General features: G+C 44.1%; 1 protein-coding gene across 3 annotated transcripts in view; it reads right to left on the bottom strand.

Moving 5' to 3' along the window:
- Positions 1–11,916, bottom strand: part of mid1 (midline 1) — a 105,906-nt gene extending 93,990 nt beyond the window's left edge. The window contains exons 1-2 of one of the 3 annotated variants that reach the window (XM_059650415.1): positions 11,865–11,916; positions 11,021–11,739 (exon numbers count right to left, since the gene is read on the bottom strand). In XM_059650415.1, coding sequence (XP_059506398.1) covers positions 11,021–11,739; positions 11,865–11,916 — 771 coding nt within the window. The remainder of the gene's footprint in view (positions 1–11,020; positions 11,740–11,864) is intronic. The other 2 variants (XM_059650416.1, XM_048540988.2) reach the window with 2 other exon arrangements.
- Positions 11,917–25,335: the final 13,419 nt, after the last annotated feature.

Raw genomic sequence — 25,335 nt, 5'->3', positions numbered from 1 at the left:
GCAGTTTCAAAACTGGCTTGCAGCAGCAGCGGCCCCCAGCAATACACCGATCTGTTAATCGGAATTCTCCCATATTAAGCATGACCGACTGAGAAGGATGTTATCAAGTTACAATATCCCACAATAGACACACTCTCCCAAGGATACTATTTTTCCCCAGGAAAGAGGCAACTCCCACCCTGGAGGCTGAGGAATTGAATAGAAAGACGTCTCCTGGCTGCCCGTTTCGGATATTTTGCTGACCTCTTAGATAGATCTGCCTTCCCTATGAGGAAATGCATTACCTCTGCACATTTACAGCTCCCTGGACAGCACTCATGCCATGAATATTTGAACTTACATTATCAGCTCAATGCAGGAAACTGTCAGCTGAAATTGCAGCAGCTTGCTTGAGGAAGTTTATGATCTGACCACCTCCCGACTGTTGTTAAAAGAAATGTGTGCTTCTGGAGTTTTCATTAATTAAAGCAATTAGCAACCCCTTAAATGCACCCATGGCTTCTTAATTTGGTTATCTAAACTGAATTTTGAACAATTAACAGTCAAAGCCATTCAACTCATTTGCCGTTTTCTGGTGTAAAATGGGAAACAGATATTTCCGAACTGAGGAAGAGTCGTCTGACTTGAAATGTTAACATTGCTTTCTTCCCACAGATGCTGCCAGACCTCCAGAGTTTCGCCAGCAATTCCTGTTTCCATTGCTGTTTTATGGGATCTCACTGCGCACCTTTGGCTGCTTATTATTAACTCATGCAACTAAAAGGAGTGTCTGCACATTAGAAGACTGCTGCGATTGCAGAGTCCTTTGCAGAATTCTGAGGGCATGCCCCCACATACGATCCAACTCCGAGGTAATTATTATTTAGAAATCATGAACCCTGGGCGTGGGCTCCCCTTTGTAAGTGGGAATGTGGCTAGGCTTGACAAATAATGGTTTGCCAAATACTGTGCCTTTACCTCCCTCCTCCTTTAAGAAGACGCTAATGCTCTTTACAAAACAGCAAAACTCTCTTACAGATCTGTTACGCACAATGATCTGCTCATCAAAGACGTCACAGTTGATGGCATTTTCAGGGAATGGTCAGGAACCTGAAAACGTATGCTGGGCAACTCTTCCAAACAGTATGCCTGACAACTGCAACCGAGGACCTGACCATCTGCCAACAGTAACACACAAACCGAAACATCCGCTGTCTGCTAGTCCTGTGTACGAAGGCTCACAGCACAGTCAGCTGGGGATTGCTCCTGCTATTAAGCCAGAACTCTGCAGATTCAATGCGCATGGCTGGGTTTTGAGATTGGCTGTCACATCAGTGCAGCAATAACGGAGGGCTGCACTGTCAAAGGGGCTGGCTTTCAGGTTTAACATCAAACGGACGGTCTGTCTCACTGCCTGAGATCCACATAAACATTGTGAAGAAGAGCGAGAGATAATGGGAACTGCAGATGCTGGAGAATCCGAGACAACAAAGTGTGGAGCTGGATGAACACAGCAGGCCAAGCAGCATCTTAGGATCATCCAGATCCACACTTTGTGAAGAACAGCAAGTCAGTTCTCAGAGTTCACTGGCCAATACTTATCACTTAAAATCATAAAAGAGGATTAACAGGTCTTTATTACAATTCTGCTTGTGGGAACTTGCTCCACACAAATTAATGACCCCTGAGTAACTATTAGCACAGTAGTATCACTTTATTCTGACATCTTTTGGCCATGAAAGGTGGAGCATTAGTAATATTCTCTTTATAAAAATATGTATTTGAAGAGCAAGTCAGAACAGAGAACGATCATGGAAGGTATCCAGCAAGTCTCGGTAGTGCAGTGCAGAGAAACATTCCACAATCTCATTTGGAATCCTGCCCAGATTGAGGGAGATGAAGTTCTCTCCTGGAAGAATACAAACCAAACAAGTTTGAGGACTTCAGCACAGTCCCTAATGATCAAAGGCTCTGTCTAATTCAGACTGACCTGCCCATCTTACTGAGCATATGGACAACGTTGCATGGTGTAGGAAATGGAAAAATCCGCACAGCTGCAGTAGGGAATGGTCCGCAGAGTGGCAGAAACAATTCGTTCTTACGTCATTGTGGAGTAGATGTAAGTTTGTAAAACAATGAGCCATGTTTGCTGGCCTGTTGTCTGGAGAAGGATTCTTTTCCAAAATATTTAAGACTGTCCCAATGATGAACAAAAAATGTAATCCTTGGCAAAGTAATAAAATGTAAAGGTGCAGCTATCCTGGATGACTAGTTCCAATCTATTCCAAAAACAAATCAAAGTGCATCGGTCTAGAGTAAATTTGGTGAAATGTGTTGTAATTTTCACGCTTTGAAATATTTCTTGAAGCTCAAGGTTTATCTGCAAATATCAATGATGCATTACGCATGGGATGCCGAATAGGCATTCCATTGAAACTGTAATGTAAACTAACTCTCATGGGAAATCTCAAGTTCACTTTTTTTAGGCCACAGTTCAACCAGAACATTATTGATTGTCAGAACAGGCTCAAGAGGCTGAATGGCCTACTCCAGTTCCAACATTTTGCATTGCTGGTAGACGGTACTGTGATAGCATGTCCATGTTGGATATGGACATAAGGTCGAAGGCACAGTACAAATATAAGTTGTTGAAATGTTGCCCAAATCACACAATCTTTAATTTTAATAACAGCCAGGCTATACAAGTCCACATCCAGGTGACTGGATTCACACCGCTGGGTCCTACACTTGCAAAGCAAAAAATTACAATCCTGGTGTCGGAAGATTTTTCCAAATCTGCAGGAGGGACTGGTCAAGAGGAAAATCTATTTTTCTTGCCAATGAAAATGAAAAGAACAGCCTCAGTATCAAATACCATTCTGGCAATGACGTACACAAAACAGTTTTTACTATTTCCAGGGAGCCCACTTTTAAAGCAGACAGTACATTTTAGCAATTATAATGGGAACTGCAGATGCTGGAGAATCCGAGATAACAAAGTGTGCAGCTGGATGAACACAGCAGGCCAAACAGCATCTCAGGAGCACAAAAGCTGATGTTTCGGGCCTAGACCTTTCATCCAGCTCCACACTTTGTTACAGTTTAGCAATGATGGCCACCAACTGTCCTCTGGTTTGGAAATCTCAATTTGGGACTTGCCTGAGGATCTTTACCCACACCTTTACGTCTCTTTTTACACACAGTTAGCCTACATTGGCTGGAACTTTCGTTGAAATTGCCTTTAACTTGCTTCTATCAGAACCTTTAATGAGCTTTTTTTCAGATAGGATACTAAATTAATTACTAAATTAATCAGCCCTTTCAGGTAGACATTACAGGACTCCTTTTTTATCATTTATTCATTCATGTGATATAGGCGTCACTGGATAAACAGCTCCATCTCTAATTGCCTAGAGGGCAGTGAAGAGTCAACCACATTGCTGTGGGTCTGGTGTCACATGTAGGCCAGACCAGGCAACAGTGGCAGATTTATTGTTCTATAAAAGGACATTAGTGAACCAGATGGATATTTATAAAAATCGACAGTGTTTGTATGATCAAACTTTTATTGAATTCAAACTTCACTAGCTGCCATGGTGGGATCTGACTGATATCCCCAAAATATTAGCCCAAGTTTCTGGATTACTAGTGCAGTGACATTAACGCTATGCTGCTGCCTCCCCCTCTGCCAAGCAACAGCATGGAAGATTTCTTAGGCAAATTTCTCTCTCTGTTAGAGATCTTTCTGTGTGTAAATCGGCTCTGCATTTTTCTAAATTGTAACAGTGAGTTTTTTTTTAAAACAAAGAAGGCTTCCCTGTTTGCATTTTGGGATGTTCTGCGATCTGCAAATGCATGATGTAAATACAAGTATTTCTTTTGTAAATGGAAGATCTTGTCATCACCTTGAGAAATTTAACAGCATGACATAACTTAGAGGGATGGAGGTGCAATCATTGGATATAAATAGAAACACAGTCAAGTGTGGTTAAAGAATTAGTACAAAGGGGGAAAGAAAGCATTTCAGGATGTGCTTTAGTGCACTTGATGAATTCTTTATGGTTTTTCTGCGTAAATGACTCTGCTAGTCATCTTGCTCAGATGTAGGAAAATGACGGAGTTAGTTAAGCGAAGAATTCCCTGAGAGAGTTACATCAATCAATGCCATGCAGTACCTGCAAATGGCAGACAAACACATTCAAAGCAAAGATAGCAGCCTAAGTTGGGCAGCCTGCTTTACTATCCACCAGTTGTGGGGAAAACAGCGAGCTGGTATGCATAAAGTGGACTGCCTAATCAGTACTTCAAGATAAACATACGGTCTCCCTCCTCCTTTACAGCCTGCAAGAAATATTCAAATTTGTACAGTTGCTGCTCAGCTTGTAATTCCTAGGTGCAGCAAACATTCCACTGTTACCTCAGTACTATTAGCTCCATATGTACAGGGACATTGTAGTCCCAATTCAAACCCAGAGCCCCAGCAACCATTATCACTCAATTTTACCAATGTCACATGACAGCTTGCAGATGTACCAGGAGCGGGTTGGCGTCTGCTCATGAGTCCCACTGCGAAGCTCCACCTACTTCTGGAGTGATTGGCTTTATCAATGCAAATGTCCATACTTAATTCCTCCACTCTTTCCAGAAAAAGGATCACAGCATCCAACAGAGGGACGGAAACTGAAAGGGAATCCAACTACTCCACACAAATTACACACCACTTTCACAGGATATAAACCCAGCTCGGCTGCCAATCCATCACAATGTGTTAGCCTTGCCCCCACCTTTCTCTCTGCCGACGGCAACTGCTGTGATATATGTTTGCATAATTCGTCCAATCTCCCTTGCTTGGGTTTCAATGTTGAAAGCTCTGTCTCTGCGGTTTACGCAACAGAGACTACTGCTCAGCTCACAGCCTGAGGCAACATCTCAGAAGAATGACGTTGACTCTCTCTGAAAGCAGGGGTCATTGTAGCATTGGACGATTAAACCCCAACTCCTACCCACAACATTTCCTCTCCCCTCACTTGGGAAATGGAGAAACACATCACAAAGCCTTCCACGTCCCTCGGTTTTCATTAGGTTGGATATCAGTTGTCAAGAAGTCCTTCCTTCTTGAGCTAATCTGTTCATAACTTATGCAGAAAATTTTACCAGAATCACTCTTGGAACTGGTATTAAAGCTGACATGATGGAATGCATTTCTTACTTTGTTCAATTGTTGACTGGGGCCCTGCTTGTTTGGTCTCAGAGCCTCACAGGATTAAAGATAGAAAGCACAGCAATGGTATTAAACACTATCATTTTCTTTCTGATTTTAGGTAGCAGGCCATTCATTTAACAAGCTACTCCACTCAGTAGGAATTAAATTGGCTCCAGAATGGATGATCAAGGTCATATTTCAATGGGAAGAAATTAATTGAATATGTCAATGAACATTTCTCTGAAGTTGCACCAAATTACACAAGTATTAATTTCTATTGATTAAAAACAGAACCTATAATTGTAAGAAGAATTGTACAGTGCAGAAGGCAGTTGTGTGATCCAATGGGTCTGTGCTTGTATTCTGAAAGAACCTTGCAGTCAGTTCTACACAAATCAGAGTACAGGAAGTGGGGATTTGGACACTATGGGGCAATTTAGCATGGCCAATTCACACAACCTGCTGATCTTTGGGCTGGAGGAGGAAACTGGATCACCCAGAGGAAACCCACACAGACACGGGGAGAAATGGTTTCACAGACTCCCCACAGACACAGTTGCCCGAGGCTGGCAGCGAGCCTAGTTCCCTGACACTGAGGCAGCAGTGCTAACCACTGAGCCATCTCACTGGGCAGAAGGGAGGAACCATAATAGAAATTCAGTAGTCTGTCTTCCCATGGCCTGTTGTTGAGATGATCCTTTTGACTCTTCTGCTGGCCAGCTCGCTGTTTTGCAGCTGTCTTTCTCCAGGAACTACCATTGGTTGGTAAGAGAGACAAGGTGACTGGTTCACTTATAAAAAGGTCTCTGACTTTCCAGTTAAAAGTCACAGCTTGTAAAAACAGGGAAGATAAACTGGTTCTTTTCAGAGAATAGAGAGACCAGTCCAAAGCTGGGGAAGAAGTGAAAACTTCTCTCTTTCTTTCTTTAAATTGTCCTCAGCTCTAAACTATTCAGTTATTGGAGAACCAACCACACAGTTGTTGACAGGAAAAGGTCTCTACCATTAATCTAGGTCACTAGCTCATAGGCCAATCAACTTTCCAGCCATAGCTGTATCTGTACATCATCTCATGGATTAATGGTCTGCAACTCAACCTCCTGCTCGCTCATGGCTTAGGTGTTAGGATACTTACTTTTCAACAAAATGCAGTAATGCTTTAAGACATTTTTTTTTAAAAACAGCACTTTCGCAGTTCTGCCAATAATTTTCAAAAGCACAAAACAAAAAAAAAAGCCATGGTCCCTGAAGTGTCTTCTAATGAAGTCAATTTCCTACAGGTGTTGTGTCAATCTCTCTTTCCGTTGGGATTTGTACACATACACCTACTCCTGTTCTGGTACCCTTTTTAAAAAAATGGAACCATTTTCATTTATATTGCCTATTCTAATTTTTCTGACCAAAATGCATTACCTCACTATAATAAATTTCATTAAACCCGTGTCTTCTCAGTTCACCAGTCTATGTCCTCCTGTGACTATTCTCTGCTTTGTTAGTTATATTTCTGAATTTCGGGTCATTTACAAACTTGGAATCAACACCATGTTTAGCTGAGTCCAAATCAATAATACAGTGTATACATATGTATTAACAAAGTATTCCTTTCACCTGGGGAGCACCACTTTGACTTCCTTTGGATTGGATGAAGTAGTTTTGCCTCTGCTCTGTTTCTTAGCCTATTTTGTATTCACACTGCCACTATTCCTTTGATTCCAGAGTTTAAATTATGCCACATAGAATCAACCACACCACTCCTATCAACCCTCTCTGTTACTCCAAAGAACTCAATCAATCAAATACATTTTCCATATAACTAATCCAGGCTTTCATTTGTTAGTTGTAGGAACAGGAGTAGGCCAATCAGCCCATTGAGTCTGCTTGACCATTTAATACAATCTTTTTCTCATTCATTCATGGGATGAGGGCATCATTAGTCAGGCCAGCATTTATTGCCCATCCCTAATTGCCCAGAGGGCAGTTGAGAGTCAATCACATTGCTGTGGGTCTGGAGTCACATGTAGGGCAGACTGGGTAAAGATGGCAGTTTCCTTCCCTGAAGACTTTAATGAACCAGATGGGTTGTTCTAACAATCAACAATGGATTCACGGTCATCACGAGACTCTTAATTCCAGATATTTATTGAATTCAAGTTGCACCATCTGCTATGGTAGGATTCAAGCCCAGGTCCCCAGAAGATCATCTGGGTCTTCATCATATTGCTTGAACACTTACACACATGAGCGCTGTAACACCTTGTCATTGATGAACAAAAATGATCAACCACTCCTTTAAACATATTGAAAAACTGAGCTTCCACATACATCTCAGGGAAAAAAATCCCAAAGATTTGCCACTGTCAGGATTAAACAGAATCCTAAATGGTGTCCCTCGTATTTATAAATTGTGTCCCCTGGTTCCAGACTCTCCAACCAGGGTAAATAACATATGTATTTACCCTGTTGCTCCTTTTGGTTTCAATGATATTATGTCTCACTCTTCATAACTCTAGAGAGAATACAGGCCCAGTTTGGTCACCATCTATTTATAGGACAGTCGCACCTCCCCGGGAGCAAGTACAGTGAATCTTTGCTGTACACCCTCTATAGTGGTAAAATCTTTCCTGAGGTAAAGCGGACCAAACTGCACACAGTACTCTCCATGTGCAGTCAAGCCTAACTTCTCCACAGTTGAAGCAAGACTCCACTGCTCCTGTTCTCAATCCTCTTGGAATAAAGGCTAACATTCCATTATCCTGCCGAAGAGCTTATCGAACATGCATGTTAGCCATCAGTGACTTTTTGACAAGGAATGTACATTTATACTTGCCAGCCTATCAGCGTTTGCAAAATATTCTGTACATCTGCTCCTCCTTACACTTTTCCACGTTATATTGCATCTACCATACCCTCGACCAAACACTACACACTTCTAAATCCTCCTGGATTGCTGCAACGATATATTCAAACCTCGACAAAAGAAAGGCACCAAAAGGAGAAGAGAGTCATTGATCTTATTGTAAGAGTTTTCTAGCTTCAAGGCTCAAAGCTTCTGCCTCAGAGACTAGAATACTAGCGCTGGGCCAAAGGCTCAACATACTGAGAACAGTTGAGAACATGTACTTTTTCTTGCCTTGTGAAAAAAGAAATGAGCTCAGGATGAGCCCCCCCCGCCAAGGAATGCAACATGTTTCAAAAGTGCTGTTAGTCAGTATTGAAAATACTTAATAATGAATTAAGATGTAAAAATGCCTTCACTTTCATAAAAATGTACCTCAGCTTCATGAAAAGCTTTTAGTGTCCTGAACTTAGATAACAGCACTCAGTTGAATCATATTTATAGACAGGCAATACAATTGATGGCACTCTCTGCCATTTAAGTTTCCAAATTTATCATGCTGGTCATTTTCAACTCCCAGCCTTATTCATCAGGCAGAAATATGGAAGAACATGACAAATAAATGGGAGCTTCTCAGTAAATGAAGGCAGTAGTTGCTTCTCAGTGGTAGCCCCCTCACGATGGGATGGGGGTAATGTGTTCAGGTCACACTCCAGAGCACGAGACGCAGGCTGGAACACCAGTGCAGTACTGAGGAAGTGCTGTACTGTCAGAGGGGCTGTCCTTTTGGATCAGACATTAAACCAAGACCCTGTCTTCCCTCTTGGACGGGAACAAACACAATCCCATTATGCTACGTGAAGATGAGGAGGATTTCTGGTGCCCAGTGTATCCCTTCCACAACATCACTGCAGTAGATGATCTGATTATTTATACTACAGTTTGTTTTGGACAAGGCTGTGTCATACATCCGAAATGGCCACAGCCTCTCAATTCATTGCAGGATTTATCTGGAGAGCTACAATATTTGGAATGCTCCGGTGCCATGAGGAGGCGTTAACTAAGTATTACTCAAATCAAAATTGGGGACGGGAGTTATGAAACTTGGAAAAAGGACACTCAAGGAAGGGACGGAGAGGATAAGCAAAAAAAAAAATAGAATGCATTGGAAAGTCAGCAGGGTATGACAAATAGAAAGAATCCTGGAAGAGGTGACAGAGAGTAAGAGTGAGAGGAAAAGAGCCAATTGGGATACAAAGTAAAAAATGTGAAAGAAAGTACAGCAGTGAGAGCTCAGGAAGTGATAGCCTGGAATAAGGAGGAACAGACTTAGCAGAGGCGGAAATGAAAGATAAGCAACTCATTGTACAGAGATGGATATTTTCTTTTAAAATTCAATCTTGAAATGCGAGCATGATTGACGAAGTTGCCTTCATTGCCCCTGGATTCCCTGAGGGGCGGTAGGTGTCCTCCTTAAGTTGCAGCAGTTTAATGCAACTTGGAGGCTTGAGAGGCTATTTCATAGGGAGCCATTCATCTTGGCAAGGGACAGGAGCCACAGAACTGAATCCCAATGCCCCACACCCTACGCCCCCCCAGAATCTGCCGATCAGCAATGGCTCCCCCCACCCCACCAAATCTTACAATTCCAGCAAAGGCCAATTTCTGAAGCTGCTGTAGAGTCAATTCTGGATTTCCATGACCCTTTATGGGATGGGGTTACGTAGGGGGGATGGGTTCTGCAGGGAGTAGGGGGGTCACATCATTTGTCTGGGTTCAGAAGAATCATACCACGTAGCGGAATCAGCCAGGGGCAGATTGCAGCCTGGCGCACATTGGTAGGAGAACAAATATTCCCTATTTTCACCAGCACTCTGACAAAGAACAAATAAGGGCAAAATACAGGAGGGTTGGGAACCCAACATGATGAGGTGGGTGAGGGCTGTTGTAGAGCATAACAATCTGTTTCTATGCCGTGGGCATCGGTATTTGTGACTAAAACTGTCCGGAGATCCAAAAGTGTGCAAACTGTGATCTGCCATTGGGTTCAGAACAGTGCAGCAAATTTCCTTTACACCCAGAGAATGTAAAACCATTAGTCAGAGTCAGAACTGATCATAGAATTCCTCAGTGTGGAAGCAGGCCATTCAGCCCATCAGATCCACTCCGACCCTCTGAAGGACATCCCACCCAGATCCCCAACCTGCAACCCTTCATTACCCATGGCTAACACACCTAGCCTGCACATCTTTGGACTGTGGGAGCAAACCCACACAGACACGGAGAGAATATGTAATCCCCACACAGACACCTGAGGCTGGAATCAGACTCAGATCCCTGGTGCAGTGAGGCAGCAGCTCCGTCCACTGAGCCACTGTGCCGAGACTGTCAGAGATGTAACAGAAGAGAAGATAGGAATTATCCATTGCAAATGATTTGGTCAATCACCAGAAAGAGGTAAAAAAGTGTGTACACAAGTGATCTCTGCACAATTGAAAATAAACCTTCATTTGAGTCTCATAAAGGTAAGCTTCAACTTTTTTAACACAATATTATTCTACACAATGATGTTTCCTTGTTGTTCTTTTGCTTACTTTAAAAATTAAAAACAGAGGGACAAATCTCTATGCGGTGAACTGCAATTAAGGTTTTTGACTCCGTTCCGATTCTAATGTCTTTCCGATTGAGCGGATCCCCTTCTGCAAAAACAGCACCAGTCAAACTGCTTGCTTCACTCTCGGCTTTCCCAATCCCTGCTCGGTTACAATGGGAAGCACCCGCTCGTCGGTCGCAATCTCTTAACGCAAGTCGACTGCGGGCTTAAGCCAGGCTGCGCTGCAACAAAAATCCACATGCATTTATGTAGCGCCCTCGATGCGCTGAAGCATTCCTAGGTGCTTCGCAGGAGTGCAAGCAGGCAACATCCGACACATTCCACCCTCTGGGAATGCTCCGTCAGACAGATGAGAGAGAACTGAAAGGTCGGAGTGAAAGCCACATACCTTTATTTTCTCAAAGCGATCTCCGAGTGCTGCCACTTGGTGGTCTCGGTGACGCCCCACCAGCTTGCAGAGAGCACAGATGAGCTGCTCGTCGGTTACGCAGTACATGTTGACCTTCTCGCTCTCGTGCTCCAGGCACATGAGGCCACGGAGATGCGAGTCGGGCACGGGCTCGATGAGCCGGTGCCCGGTGAAAGGTTTCTTGCTCGGGTGGGTGGCCTTCAGGCACCCGTCGCAGTAGGAGACCTCGCAGGTCACACAGGTTTTCACAGCCGCCCGCGGGGGGTCCTGCTCGCAGAACTGGCACGGGATGCGCTCCACCGCAGTCATGGCGCTGCCGTCGAAGGGGCGCTCGCGCCGGCTCTCGCCCGGGGAGTTGGGACCACTGACCGTGGATGCCTTCTGAAAGCGGTCGATGATGTTCTGTAAAGTGACGTTACGCTTCAGCCCCTCTAAACCGCGGTGGTTGAGGGCAATGACATAACGGCACGTCGGGCACTGGAAGGCAGCAATTGACTCCACGCTCTCGTTCGACGCACAGTGAGAAACCAGGATGCGGTGGGCGCAGCTGAAACACAGGCTGTGGGCGCACGGCAGAAGCAGCGGGTCTTCGAAGAGCTCCAGACAGATTGGGCAGGTCAGTTCCGACTCCAGTGTTTCCATCTTCAGGCAAAGCAATCCTGTGTCGTCAGCAAAATCCAGGGAAGCTGGCGAGCTATCTGGAAAGGCAACACAGGATTGGATTAGACGACATTGTGCACGTGCTGGATGGAGGAAGTGAGGGGGGGGGTGATGCGGGGGGAAAAGAAACGCGGGGCTCAATTTAGGGAGATTGCCGACTTACGCTGCAGCCCGGGTTCTGCCCCTTGCCACGCTACAGCCCCAACGCAACCCATCGCGGTTACGAGCCAGCTGGACTGAGGTGTGCAAGATCGCCACTGCATCGCACAATCCAAGTATTTCGATCCCTCTCTCCCCCTGCCCATCACTGTGCACAGTCAGGAAGGCTTCCCCTGAACATTGGCCGGGCAGTAACACCCCCCACCCACTGCTCGGTGCCCGGTTTGACAGCCACTGACTGCTGCAGGCAGACAGCTCGGTCAGGCAGAAACCCTCTACCTCTGCACACACTGATACATCCGAGCTGTGCGCTCCATTCACCAGAGGCAGCATTAGAGAGGGCAGCTGCGCGCCCTCTCCTCCCCCAGGCCCTGTCCTGCTGCAGGACCTCCTAACCTTTCCCGAAAAAAAAACACTGCTTCATTAGCGGGGGCTTAGGCACTCATTAGTGAGCTGGAAACAGTGAGCGAGGGAGAGCGAGATTGTGGGAAGGGTGGCGGCTAGAAAAACAAAATCAGTGGAACTACGCACAGCCCAGTAGCTCTAGGCATCGTTAATTACAAACGAGTTGGCAGCAAGATTGGTAAGATTTTACTGAGGGCTAAAATAGTAGCTCAAAAGAAGCCATCACTTCTGTGAAAATGTTCTTCTCTCTATCGACAATTACAGTCAGCACAGTGATCACTGCAAACATTGTGTAGAATTACAACAGCAGTTTCTAGGTTCAAAAAGGGTCTCTTCGTGAAACAAGCCCCTGGGTGCTGCAGGCTGTGTGACAGTACAGTGTATAATCCCAGTGTGAAGGCTATGAATCCACATTTCCAACCTTACAAGGGTAGCCAATGTGACGATCACATTATCAACGCAGTAACAGGCTTCACATTGGGTTGGGGGGTCCCACCAATCAAAATTTCTCACTTCAGTTACTCCAGAGGGTCAACCCCTTTTCACTTAAAAAACAGTTTGAGCCTGGGATTATTCTCGCCTCACCTCAAACTGTTCCAAACATGACCTTTGATTGTTCTGAGCTACCACAAAGCCCCCTCTAATTTACCAGAGCAGTAAACCGAAAGAAATCATAACGGCGGAGGTGCCACTAATCCCTAACTGCATCGCATAATTCATAAGAAATTACTTTGAGTGTTAAAATATTTTGAGTTGCAAGTGCTGGTGGAATTCGAAGATTTAAATGAGGCATCTCCTCTGCACCATGAGATTTGACAAGTTGGCAAAGATGATATGTGAGGAAGGAGAGATCGGAGAGGAAGGGGATTTCATGAATTGAATTTCATGGCAGTAAAAGACTTTGGGACATCCTTACAACTACTTTTGGAATGTCGCCCCTTTCAAATGTAGGAAACCAATTTGTGCACAGCCAGCTATGGTAAACAAAGGAATGAGATAGTGACCAGCTAATTTTGGCTTGCAACGCTAGTCGAGGGATAAATAGTGGCCAAGGCACTGAGTGTGACTCTGCTGTGAATGGTGTCTCAGAATGTTTTATAGAGCATAGAACATTACAGCGCAGTATAGGACCTTCGGCCCTCGATGTTGCGCCGACCTGTGAAACCAATCTGAAACCCATCTAACCTACACTATTCCATTATCATCCATATGGTTATCCAATGACCATTTAAATGCTCTTAAAGTTGACGAGTCTACTACTGTTGTAGTGGCTGGTTGAAAGTCATCAGGGCCTCGGACTCAACACCTCAGTTGAAAGACAGCACCTCTGACAGTATGGTACTCCCTCACTTCTCCTCCTGTTTATTAGCCTTTATTATGTCAAGTATTTGGAGTGGGGCATGAACCCATGAGCTGTTGATCCAGAGGTAAAAGTGAGGAAGCATCAGCTCAAATCCTTATCCTGATGCCTCTCTCTTTCTTGAACCAAAGTCCAGCATTTTCAAACAAAGGCACTATGGGGGTCATTTTATAAACTTACCAGTGCTGACAAGAAAGTGTCTTTATTTTGCTGCACAGATTCTAAAATGGTTTCTTGGTGTGGTCATGACTGATGGTAACAGTAAGTGCAGTTAAATCAACTTGTATCTCTTCGAGTAGAAAACGCCTTGAATCTTGCGCCTTTCATCAGTTAATTAATCATTGATCTTCAGCCCAACTCCATTTATCTGCCTTTGCTACAAAGGCCTTGGTAAACTTGGTATCTGCTCCAGCAATTCCTTTGATTTTAAAACGCTTACCCTAATTTTCAAATCCCTCCCTTGGCCTCAACTTCCTGAAGTTTGAAATCTTCTCTTACAACTCTCCAAGACCTTGATCAGATGGATCGATTGGCCAAGGAGTGGCAGATGGAGTTTAATCTAGACAAATGAGAGATGCTATATTTTGAAAAGGCAAATCAGGGCAGGTCTTATACACTTAATGGTGAGGTCCTGGGGAGTGTTGCTGAACAAAGAGACCTTGAAGTGTGGGTTCATAGTTCCTTGAAGATGGAGTTGCAGGTAGACAGGGTAGACAAGAAGCCGTTTAGTACGTTTGCCTTTTTCGGGTAAGTGCATTGAGTACAGGAGTTGGGACATCATATTGCAGCTGTACAAGACATTGGTTAGGCCACTTCTGGAATAGTGCACACAATCCCGGTCACCTTGCTATTGGAAAGATATAGTGAAACTTGAAAGGGTTCAGAAAAGATTAACAAGGATGTTGCCAGGGTTAGATGGTTTGAGGTATATGGAGAGGCTGGATAGGCTGGGACTATTTTTCCTAGGGCATCAGAGGCTGAGGGGTGACCTTAGTTAAGTTTATAAAATCATGAGGGGCATGGATATGGTCTTTATCCCAGGATGGGGGAGTGCAAAAACTAGTGGGCATAGGTTTAAAGTGAGAGGGGAAAGATTTACAATGGGACCCAAGACCTCTTGCACGCAGAGGGTGGTGCATGTATGGAATGAGCTGCCAGAGGAAGTGGAGGAGGCTGGTACAATTACAGCATTTAAAAGGCACCTGGATGGGTACACGAATAGGTTTGGATTTAGAGGCACATAGGTCAAATGCTGACATATGGGGTCAGATTAATTTAGAATATCTAGTTGGCATGGACGGGTTGGATCAAAAAGAGTCTGTTTCTGTACTGCATATCTCTATGACTCTATAAGTGCATTCTTCCCATTCTGGCTTCACACACCTCCCCTAAAGTCATTGATGGCTATGCTTTTAGCTAGCGAGGCCCCAGGACCTGAAATTACATCCCTAAAACCCTCTTTCTCTTTGTTCCTTTTGACACTTATTAAAACCTGCCACTTTGAATAAGCTTTCGGTCACCTGTGTTGCTGTCTTTTTATGTGGCTGTTTGAGTTTTCTTTCTAAGTTCACTCCAGTGAAGCACTAGATGATGATTTACTGCATTGAGACTGGCAAACAACAGTAATGCACATTGATAAAATGGTCCTTTGCCCAAACGAAAACCCCTTTGGCAGCATAATAAAAAGAAATCTACTTCTTACGTTTTATTCTTATTAAAGTCTTGAGACAACGGTACAAACTCACTTGTGAGAGCTGTGTGAAAGTGACTGACTAGTTGGTCCCTTGTGGGAGAATTTCCTGACCCATTCTCTTGTTATTTTACATGCTCAATGTGCACTTATAACATTGGTTCAAATAAAGGACAACAACACAGCAAATTACCCCTGCACAGATCCATTAAGTTTCACGGAATGGTGGTCTGCCATCTTCCAGTTGGCCACTGTAGATCTTTATTAAAACTGACATAAACCATTAACTGGCTGTTTTCTCAACCTGAAATGAATGATTGACTGGGTTAAACATTGCTGGCATTGGCAGGATCCTTATTTTGCCTGATGTACTGCCGTGTATTTAAACTTTCTGCGACAGAACTGTGTCTAAAGCCACAGCACTGAAATCTTTAAATATCTAGCACTCTGAAGTGTGTATGTGTATGTGTATCCATGTGTGTCAGAGGGTGTGTGTTGTAGGATGTGGGAAGTCGAAAATATTATTTATGTCCAAGCCATGACTGCAAGCATCCCCAGGATCAATCTGGAGCCTTAGGTATTTAAACTTAATCTTCTAAACACTAAATGTGAACAATCTAAGAATAATCAAAGACAATTGATAGGAATCACTGAATGACAATTGAATACTTCTGTCCATTCTTCACAAAGTGGATGGGGAAGACTTGCATTTTGGGGTAAGAGGTCATGTACTGAAATTTCCAGGATTAATGTCCAACCCTACACTCCCAACTGTTCAAGGTGGAGACACCTCGCACGGCATCCCGCCCCATGACGCCTCACAGAAACTAGGAATGGGCAGTAAATGCTAGCATTGCCAACACCACCCATAGGCTGCAAAGCAAGAAAATACAACGTGAGAAGTGAAATTTGAATTTGCTACAGAAAAATATCCTGAGCAGCTTTGTACGGATTTGTGATCAGTCAGAATGGGAACGATGCAGAGGAGTGAAAATTTTCAAATGTTGACTCTTTGTCGGCACTAACTGATATAAACTGCAGAAACAAAGAGAAAGAGTGGCCTGAAGAATGACAAACAAATGAACAAAAACATATACATGAACATGAAAAGGGAGACAAACAGGAAGATGACCTGTAAAATGCTTAAGTGATAACAGGAGATGCTTAAATTCCAGAATTGATTTTATTTGTTCATAAAGAGTGGGGTGTCTCAGGCTGGGTCAGCATTACTGCCCATCCTCAGTTGCCCTGGAGAAAGTGGTGCTGAGCTCAGTTCTTCACACTGTGCAGTCCTTGGGACGTAGGGGCTCTCAACGCTGCTTTGAAGGGAGTTCCAGGATATTGGCTCAGCACAAAAGGAAGAGATAGCAATATATTTCCAAACCAGACTGGTGCGTGGCCTGGAGGGAAACTTTTGGAGTTGTTCCCATTGCATCTGCCCCTGTCCCACGAGGTAGTAGAGGTCAGGAGCTTGGAAAGTGCTGAAGAAGCCTTGCTAAGTTATGGCAGTGCATTTTGTAGATAGTACAGACTCTGCTACCAAACAGCAAAGGTGGAGGGGGTGAATGCTTGTGGATGTGGTGCCACACAGGCAGGCTCCTTTGTCGTGGGTGGTGTCAATCTACTTGTGGGTTCTTGAAGCTGCAACCGTCCAAGCAAGTGTGGAATATTCCGTCACACTCCTGATTTGTGCCCCAGAGATGGTGGACAAGCTTTGGGGAGTCAGGAGGAGAGTTCATCATCACAAAATTCCCAGGCTCTGACCTACTCTTGTAACCATAGTATTCATAAAGCTAGTCCATTTCAGCTTCTGGTCAATGATAACTCCTAAAATGTTGAAAGTGGGAAATTCAATAATGCTAATACCATTGAATGTCAAATGGGCGTTAATTAGATTCACTCAAAGAAGAACAAAGAACAAAGAAAATTACAGCACAGAAACAGGCCCTTCGGCCCTCCAAGCCTGTGCCGCTCGAGATCCTGTCTAACCTGTCATCTATTTTCCAAGGGTCTGTGTCCATTTGCTCCTTGTCCATCCTTGTATCTGTCCAGATATATCTTAAAAGACGCTAACGTGTCTGTGTCTACCACCTCCGCTGGCAACGCATTCTAGGCACCCACCACCCTCTGCGTAAAGAACTTGCCATGCATATCTCCCTTAAAAACTTTCCTCCTCTCACTTTGAACTCGTGACCCCTAGTAATTGAGTCCCCCACTCAGGGTGGATACAAGAAGCTTTTTCCCAGTCTACACCCCTCATGATTTTGTAGACCTCAATCAGGTCCCCCCTCAATCTCCATCTTTCTAATGAAAATAATCGTAATCTACTCAACCTCTCTTCATAGCTAGCACCCTCCATACCAGGCAGCATCCTGGTGAACCTCCTCTGCACCCTCTCCAAAGCGTCCACATCCTTTTGGTAATGTGGCGACCAGAACTGTATGCAGGACTGTAAATGTGGCCAAACCAAAGTCCTATACAACTGCAACATGACCTGCCAACTCTTGTACTCAATACACCATCCGATGAAGGAAAGCATGCCATATGCCTTCTTGACCACCCTATTGACCTGTGTTGTCACCTTCAGGGAACAATGGATCTGAACACCCAGATCTCTCAGTTCATCAACTTTCCCCAGGACTTTTCCATTTACTGTATAGATCACCCCGAATTAGATCTTCCAAAATGCATCATCTTGCAGTTGCCCGGATTGAACTCCATCTGCCATTTATCTGACCAACTCTCCAGTCTATCTATATTCTGCTGTAATCTCTGACAGTCCTCTTCACTATCTGCTACTCCACCAATCTTAGTGTCATCTGCAAACTTGCTGATCAGACCACCTACACCTTCCTCCAAATCATTTACGTGTATCACAAACAACAGTGGTCCCAGCACAGATCCCTGTGGAACACCACTGGTCACAGGTCTCCAATTTGAGAAAGCCCCTTCTACTACTACTGACTCCTGTTGCCCAGCCAGTTTTTTATCCATCTAGCTAGTACACCCTGGACCCCATGTGACTTCACTTTGTCCATCAGCCTGCCATAGGGAACCTTATCAAACACCTTACTGAAGTCCATGTATATGACATCTACAGCCTTTCCCTCATCAATCAACTTTGTCATGTCCTCGAAGAATTCTATTAAGTTGGTAAGACATGACCTGCCCTGCACAAAACCATCACTGATATGCCCATTTTCTTCCAAATGGGAATAGATCCTATCCCTCAGTATCTTCTCCAGTAGCTTCCCAACCACTGACGTCAAGCTCACTGGTTGATAATTACCTGGATTATCCTTGCTGCCCTTCTTAAACAAGGGGACAACATTAGCAAGTCTCCAGTCCTCCGGGACCTCACCCATGTCTAAGGATGCTGCAAAGATATCTGTTAAGACCCTGGCTATTTCCTCTCTCGCTTCCCTCAATAACCTGGGATAGATCCCGTCTGGACCAGGGGAATTGTCCACCTTAATGTCTTTTAGGATACCCAACAATTCCTCCTTCCTTATGTCAACTTGACCTATAGTAAGCAAACATCTATCCCTAACCTCAACATTTGTCATGTCCCTCTCCTCTTATTGAAGATGGTCGTCAACCAATTTGTTTGGTGCAAATGCTACATTCCACCAGTCAGCCCAAGCCTGGATATTGTCCAGATCTTGCTGCATTTGAAAATGGGCTGCTTCATTATTTGAGGGGTCACAAATGGTGCTGAACATTGTGCAATCATCGGTGAACATCTCCACTTCTGACCTTATGATGGAAGGAAGGTTACTGATGGAGCAGCTGCAGATGGTTGAGCCTAGAACACTAGCCTGAGGAAATCTGTTGGGTCTTAGCTCGGTTGTAGAACTGCCACCTCTGAAACAGAAGGTTGTGGGTCACATCGCACTTTAGAGACTTGTGTACTTGATCCAGATGCACCAAACAGATTCATAAACAAACAAAATGGAACAGATACCCTGAGAAACATTTAAGCACAGTAGTCGTGCCCCACCTCTGGGACAGGAAATCTGGGTTCAAGTCCCATCTAGTCCAGAGGTACGGTGTCACATCTCTGAACAGGTTGACGAGTAAATGTCTACCCTGAGGAACTTCTGCAGTGCTATTCTGGACTGAAATGACTGACTTCCTACAGCCACAAACATCTTCTGTGTGCCAAGTGTGACTCCAACCAAGAGAGAGTTTGCCCCACTGATTCCAGTTTTGCTCGGGATCTTCGATGCCACATTCTGTTGATGTCAAGGGCAGTCACTGTCACCTCACTTCTGGAATTCAGCTCTTTCTGTTTATGTTTGAACCAAGGCTGTAATGAAGTCTGGAGTGGAGTGGTCCTGATAGAACCCAGTGAGCAAGTACCACTCAACAGCACTGTCAATGGTGTCTTCCATCATTTTGCTGATGCCATCTTTTCAATGGGATGTTAAGTTGGCAATCTGCTTTTCAGGCAGGTATAAAAGATCAACTGACACTAAGGTGGTGACCATTAGTTACCCATGTTGCTCCCTTCCTCAAACATGGCCTAACCAAGTGTGCATTTTCAACACGAGTCAAAAACTAATGTTCAGAATTGAATTGTTCTGTGGGATCTTGATGTGCTGAAATTGCCTGTTACATTTTTTGCATCACAATGTTTCAAAGCGACTTCATTGGCAGTAAGAGAGTTTTGGAATATCCTGAGGTTGGGAGAGAGGCTACGTAAATGCGACTCTTACTTCCCTGCCTTGGCCAAGCAGCAGGAAGTACTGGATTTCTGTGTCCTATGGTAACCAAAACAATTCCTTCTGTACTCTATTGAAAAGTATAAAAGTTCTGTCAACTTCACTGTTGGCTAATCTGGCTCGATTTATCCAAGTGGTTTCCTGTATCCATGGGAAGAGGGTAGCTTCCATTTCACTCAAACAGATACTCAACTTCTGTGGATCGTCCAGTAATTTGATAGGACAGATTTTACACAAGTCTCCTACAGCACATTACATAACATTTTAATAATTAAAATATGGATGTGAATTTATCTGCATTGCTTTCACTCCCAATGACTAGCTTTGTTGCATTGCATGTGCAGTCTCTGTCTGGTTAGACCAGTTTAATTAAGTCTTACATCCAGTTGAGGAGAAATTGCACACTGATCAAACTGGTCTGCTGCAGCGAGCATTGCTCAGGAAACGGGTATCAGATTCCAGTGGACAGGAATAAACAAACTCACTGGCATTTCCACATGGCAATGATCCAACAACAGGGCCAGTGATTGTTTTCATTCTCTGGGGGAGAATGGTGTTAATTAAACAGAACCAGTGGGAACCCAGTGAGGCAAGAACCTCCAGGAATTCATGAGTATAGTTGGTCACCTTAGTTGTAAATTCTAGGGTGTTTCTGCCATTTCAGACTGCTGCCTGCGGAGCGTTAACTCATAACTCAAAGCGCGTACAGTTCAACATGCTAACTGGCACTCTCATTCACATGGAGATGGTATACATACTCAATGGGGGATCTACTAGTAAAGAGTTAAGGTAGATTACTAGGCCATAGCAAAAAGGAAAATTGGCTGTACTTAGAATTCCTACAATGTGGAAACAAGCCATTCAGCCCAATTAGTCCACACTGATGCTCCCAACAGCATCCCACCCAGACTCAACCCATCCCTGTAACCCTGCATTTCCCATAGCCAACCTACACATCCCTGGACACCACGGGCAATTTAGCATGGCCAATCCACTTAACCCGCACATCTTTGGATTGTGGGAGGATACTACAGCACCTGGAGGAAACTCACAGACACAGGGGGAATGTGCAGACTCCACACAGACAATTGCCTAAGGCTGGACTTGAACTCAGGTCGCGGGCACTGTGAGGCAGCAGTGTTAATCACTGAGCCACCGTGCTGTCCTATAGGGAGCTCAAGTGCAGGATTCTGAGACTGAGCAATTTCTCATTCCCCAGAATGAGGGGCTAGGGGGCATATTTTTAAGGTGACAGGAGAGATATTTAAAAAAGACAGGAGGTGCAAATATTTTACACAGACGGTGGTTCACGTGTGGAATGAACTTCCTGAGGAAGTGGTGGATTTGGGCACAATTACAACGTTTAAAAGACATTTGGATATGTATGTACATAAATAGGAAAATTTTGGAGGAATATGGGCCAGGAGCAGGCAGGTGGGACTGGTTTAGTTTGGGATTATATTTGGCATGGACTGGTTGGACTGAAGGGTCTGTTTCCATGCTGTATGACCCTTCGACTCTACAAACATCATTCACCTTGATGGGGATAAATCAATCCACCCAAAATATACGCAAACAAACATGAGATATGAGCAGATAGGAAATTATTTTTAGCTGGTCCAACTAGACTGCTCTGTATCAAGTCAAGATAATTGTTATTCTACCCTGGGTCTTGTAGTCTCCAAGGAAGAAGAAAATCAACACGATGAAAAATTAACCCCTCACCCCCTAAATCTCCTGGATTTAGGAGATCGCTCGCCCTGCCCTGATTAATCTCAGACACTATCTACTCCTTATACTGGGTAATCTCTTATCCAGCTAGAAAGCTTGCCTTGTCTTAAAGGAACAGAGATCCCCTATTCTCTGGAAAAGGAATCACTTCCTAACGTTCAACTGAATCTGCTCTTACAAATAGAGTATAAAGCAACAAATTCATAAACAGATACGGTGCAGTAACGCAGTGGAATAGATATCACTCTGTGTTCAAGACTAAGGACAGGAGTGAAGAGGACCAATTTCACGGTGAAGCTATATCACACACACACACACACACACACACACACACACACACACACGCACACAGGCCACACCTCCCCACCTTGAACAGGCAGTAAGCCACTTGAATTGCTCCACTCAATACTACCTCAAGGTTTATAAACATGCATTTACCTATCTTTATGTGGAGCTGGAACACCTCTGAAGGGTGTTGTCGGCTTTTAGATTATGCCTGATCTCTCATTCAAATTCAATTATCCACCATATCTGTTAATATCTTTGTCCTACAATATACTTAGTTTGCAAGCTTTAGTCTAACCCCAGCATCTGCAGCCTTGAAGGGGATTATGCAGCAATGTAGTGACAACGCAAACTCTAAAACCACGTGTGTAACACTGGGATGCTGATTCAGTCAAGGGGCCGATCAGGTGGTCTTTAAAAACAGAACTGACAGATGGGCAGGCAAATACTTCTTAAAATTATTGTTCTGACTCAGTGGCAGCACTGTCAGGTGGGAGTCCATTCATTGTGGGTTCAAGCCCTACTCCAGAGACGTGAACACTATTCAGGCTGTAATGTCAGTCCTGAGAAAGATGATCACCATCATAAGTGCCACTTCTAGGAAGTGATTTTAAATAAGTGCCCCACCTTACCTCTCAGGCAGGCATAATAGATCGCATGGCACCTTTTTTTTAAAAAAAGATTTCACACCATCCCATGGTCAACATCATCCCAATCTAATCAACATCATCAAAACAGATGGTTAAATCCGCTACTTTATAGGAAGGGTGTGGAGGCTTTCAACTGGGTGCAGAAGAGATTTACCATGATTCAGCCTGGATTAGAGGGTATGAGCTATAAGGAGATGGCTGCTTTCCCTGGAATGGCAGAGACTGAGGGGAGGCTTGATAGAAGCCTATAAAACTATGGCATGCACAGATAGGGCTGACAGTCAGAATCTTTTCCTCCAGAGCTGAAATGCCTAAAACTAGGGGGCATGCATTTAAGATGGCTGGGGGAAAGTTCAAAGGAGATATGAGGGGCAAGGTTTTTTTCCCCCACACAGAGAGTGGTGGGAGTCTGGAACATGCTGTCAGGGGTGGCACTGGAGGCAGATATGCTAGGAGCGTTTAAGAGACTTTTGGATAAGTACATGAATATGCAAGGAATGGAGGGATATGGATCAAAGGGAAGGCGGGTGAATTCATTTTAACTTGGCGTCACGTTTGGCACAATACTGTGGGCCAAAGGGCCCATTCCTGTGCTGCATATTTCTATGTTCTATGATCTGGTCACAGTTTTTTGAAGGGTCTTACTGTGTGTAAATTGGCTGTCATGTTTCCATCATTAAAACCATGATGACACTTCAAAAATATACTTCATTGGCCATGTAGCAACACCATGATGCCTTGAGGATGGGAACAGTGCTACGTCAATCTGAACCGTAGTTTTCAGGTGAGATGACATGGAGTACAATAGATCCCTGAGAATAGATCTGTGGCTGGAACCTAAGTAGGCATCTCAAGTGTTGGCATTGCCCGAGTATCAGTTTGTACACTGCCTATGGAGACAGCTGGATATTAATCAGTGAGTCAGTGCAAATTCAACCTTGTTGCAAAATCACTCCACCTTCAGTAACTGCCAACCAACAGCACACTCTGTATAAAACACACAATCATTCTGTGAAGCTGCTTAAGACTCAAGTTCCACAGTCACCGAGAAGCAAATGGGATTCCTCGACTCATTCTGAACACAAAATTGTCCTCTCTGCACCCAACCGTAAACAAACCAAAATACTAACTCAGGCATGAAGTCTCTGCTTTTAAAAACAAGCCAGCAATTACTTTGCGCTGATTACAGCCAACTTCCTTGATCAAAAAATCTGGGGCTTCGCAAATAAATCAGAGAGATGTGTTTATGAGCAAGCACAGTAATCGTGGATCACTGGACTTTTCCCAAGGAAAAGCCAATAGCCATCCAAGGAAAATGGCCTGCAGTTTGGTTGATTGCCAATGGGGCTTGTCGCTGGAGGATAGGAATAGGATCGGAAAGAAAGTAAGTTAATGTTGCAAGCATGCTAACTGCCCCTCAGAGCATAGCAGATATAAATATATGACATTGCCTGTCTATACTCCGAATGAATTGCTTTCACAGGCACTGACTATGTTGCTAAATAAATAAATTCAACAGTGAAATGTAGTAAAAACAAAACAAATCTGGCGGTAAGCCTGACTGGGAAAGGTAAACTCTCCCGGTAGCAGTGGGCCAGAATGATCAGCAACAACAATTAGCCATTAGATACCCACCAGTGGATTGTAACTCGGCTGTGATTGTCTGGACATGGCTGCTTTTGAGGTCACCATCACAACACTATCAAACTGGAGGTTTCAGAAGCCTTTAGCCTGGGTGATCCAGAACCCATTCTCCACTAAACTAATAGGCACGTCTGAAATGCAACAGGAAAAGAAATCAGATTTATTGCAGCCTACAATAACCGGAAAGCCAGCTCCACCTAAAACCACCTCCTCAAAAGAGTGGCACGGAGCTGGCTGGGACCTCCAATCATTAGCCAGTCAGTCTGCCAATTACTCGCCAGCTCACTCTCTGCTTTCTGTACCTGGTTTCAGCTTGAGTCAACTAAATAAACAAGGAGGATCAAATTCTGCTCAAGAACGGCAGCTTAACAATAACCTCTTGTCGTCAGAACTTTTGGAGCTTTCAGTTCCAGACACGACAGGGAGAAATGGAGCCACCTACAATGTAATTATATCCTCGCTAGAGAAAAAACAGGACCTGTGATTCCCAAGCTCCGAGCCGGAGACACTTTGTTTGCCCATGAACAAACAAATTTACTGAGCATAACCATGACATCAGGCAAAGCTCTATAGCGTGGAGTGGTCCAAAATGAAACCATAATGTGGTTGCTCAGCCAAAAACGAACTCAGTTTAGTGCATTATAGCCCATAATGATACACTATATAAATGGAGCAGACCACAGTAAAACTCTTGACTGCATTACAGTCCACACATAATACCTAGAGCACGTCACATTACATAGCGGATCTAGGAAGTGCATCCCAGTCAATACTGAAATCCTGAATATATAAAGCATAATGGAATCAGATGTGTAATGAGTGACTAATTAACTGCAGTTTTATTGACAGATAAACATTCCCAAACAACTACACAATTGTTAATTCATAAATATGGATTACTAATTGTGTACCACCAAAGCAGATCTAACCAGTTCCCAGCCTAATTGTTACACCCAGCCACTTGCAGTCAGGAATTCCTCGTTTTT

The sequence above is a fragment of the Stegostoma tigrinum genome, chromosome 12 (genome assembly GCF_030684315.1).
Source record: "Stegostoma tigrinum isolate sSteTig4 chromosome 12, sSteTig4.hap1, whole genome shotgun sequence".
In the NCBI taxonomy this organism is placed as follows: domain Eukaryota; kingdom Metazoa; phylum Chordata; class Chondrichthyes; order Orectolobiformes; family Stegostomatidae; genus Stegostoma; species Stegostoma tigrinum.
Note: the sequence above shows the minus strand (reverse complement) of the source record. Positions and strands in the feature narration are given on the sequence as shown.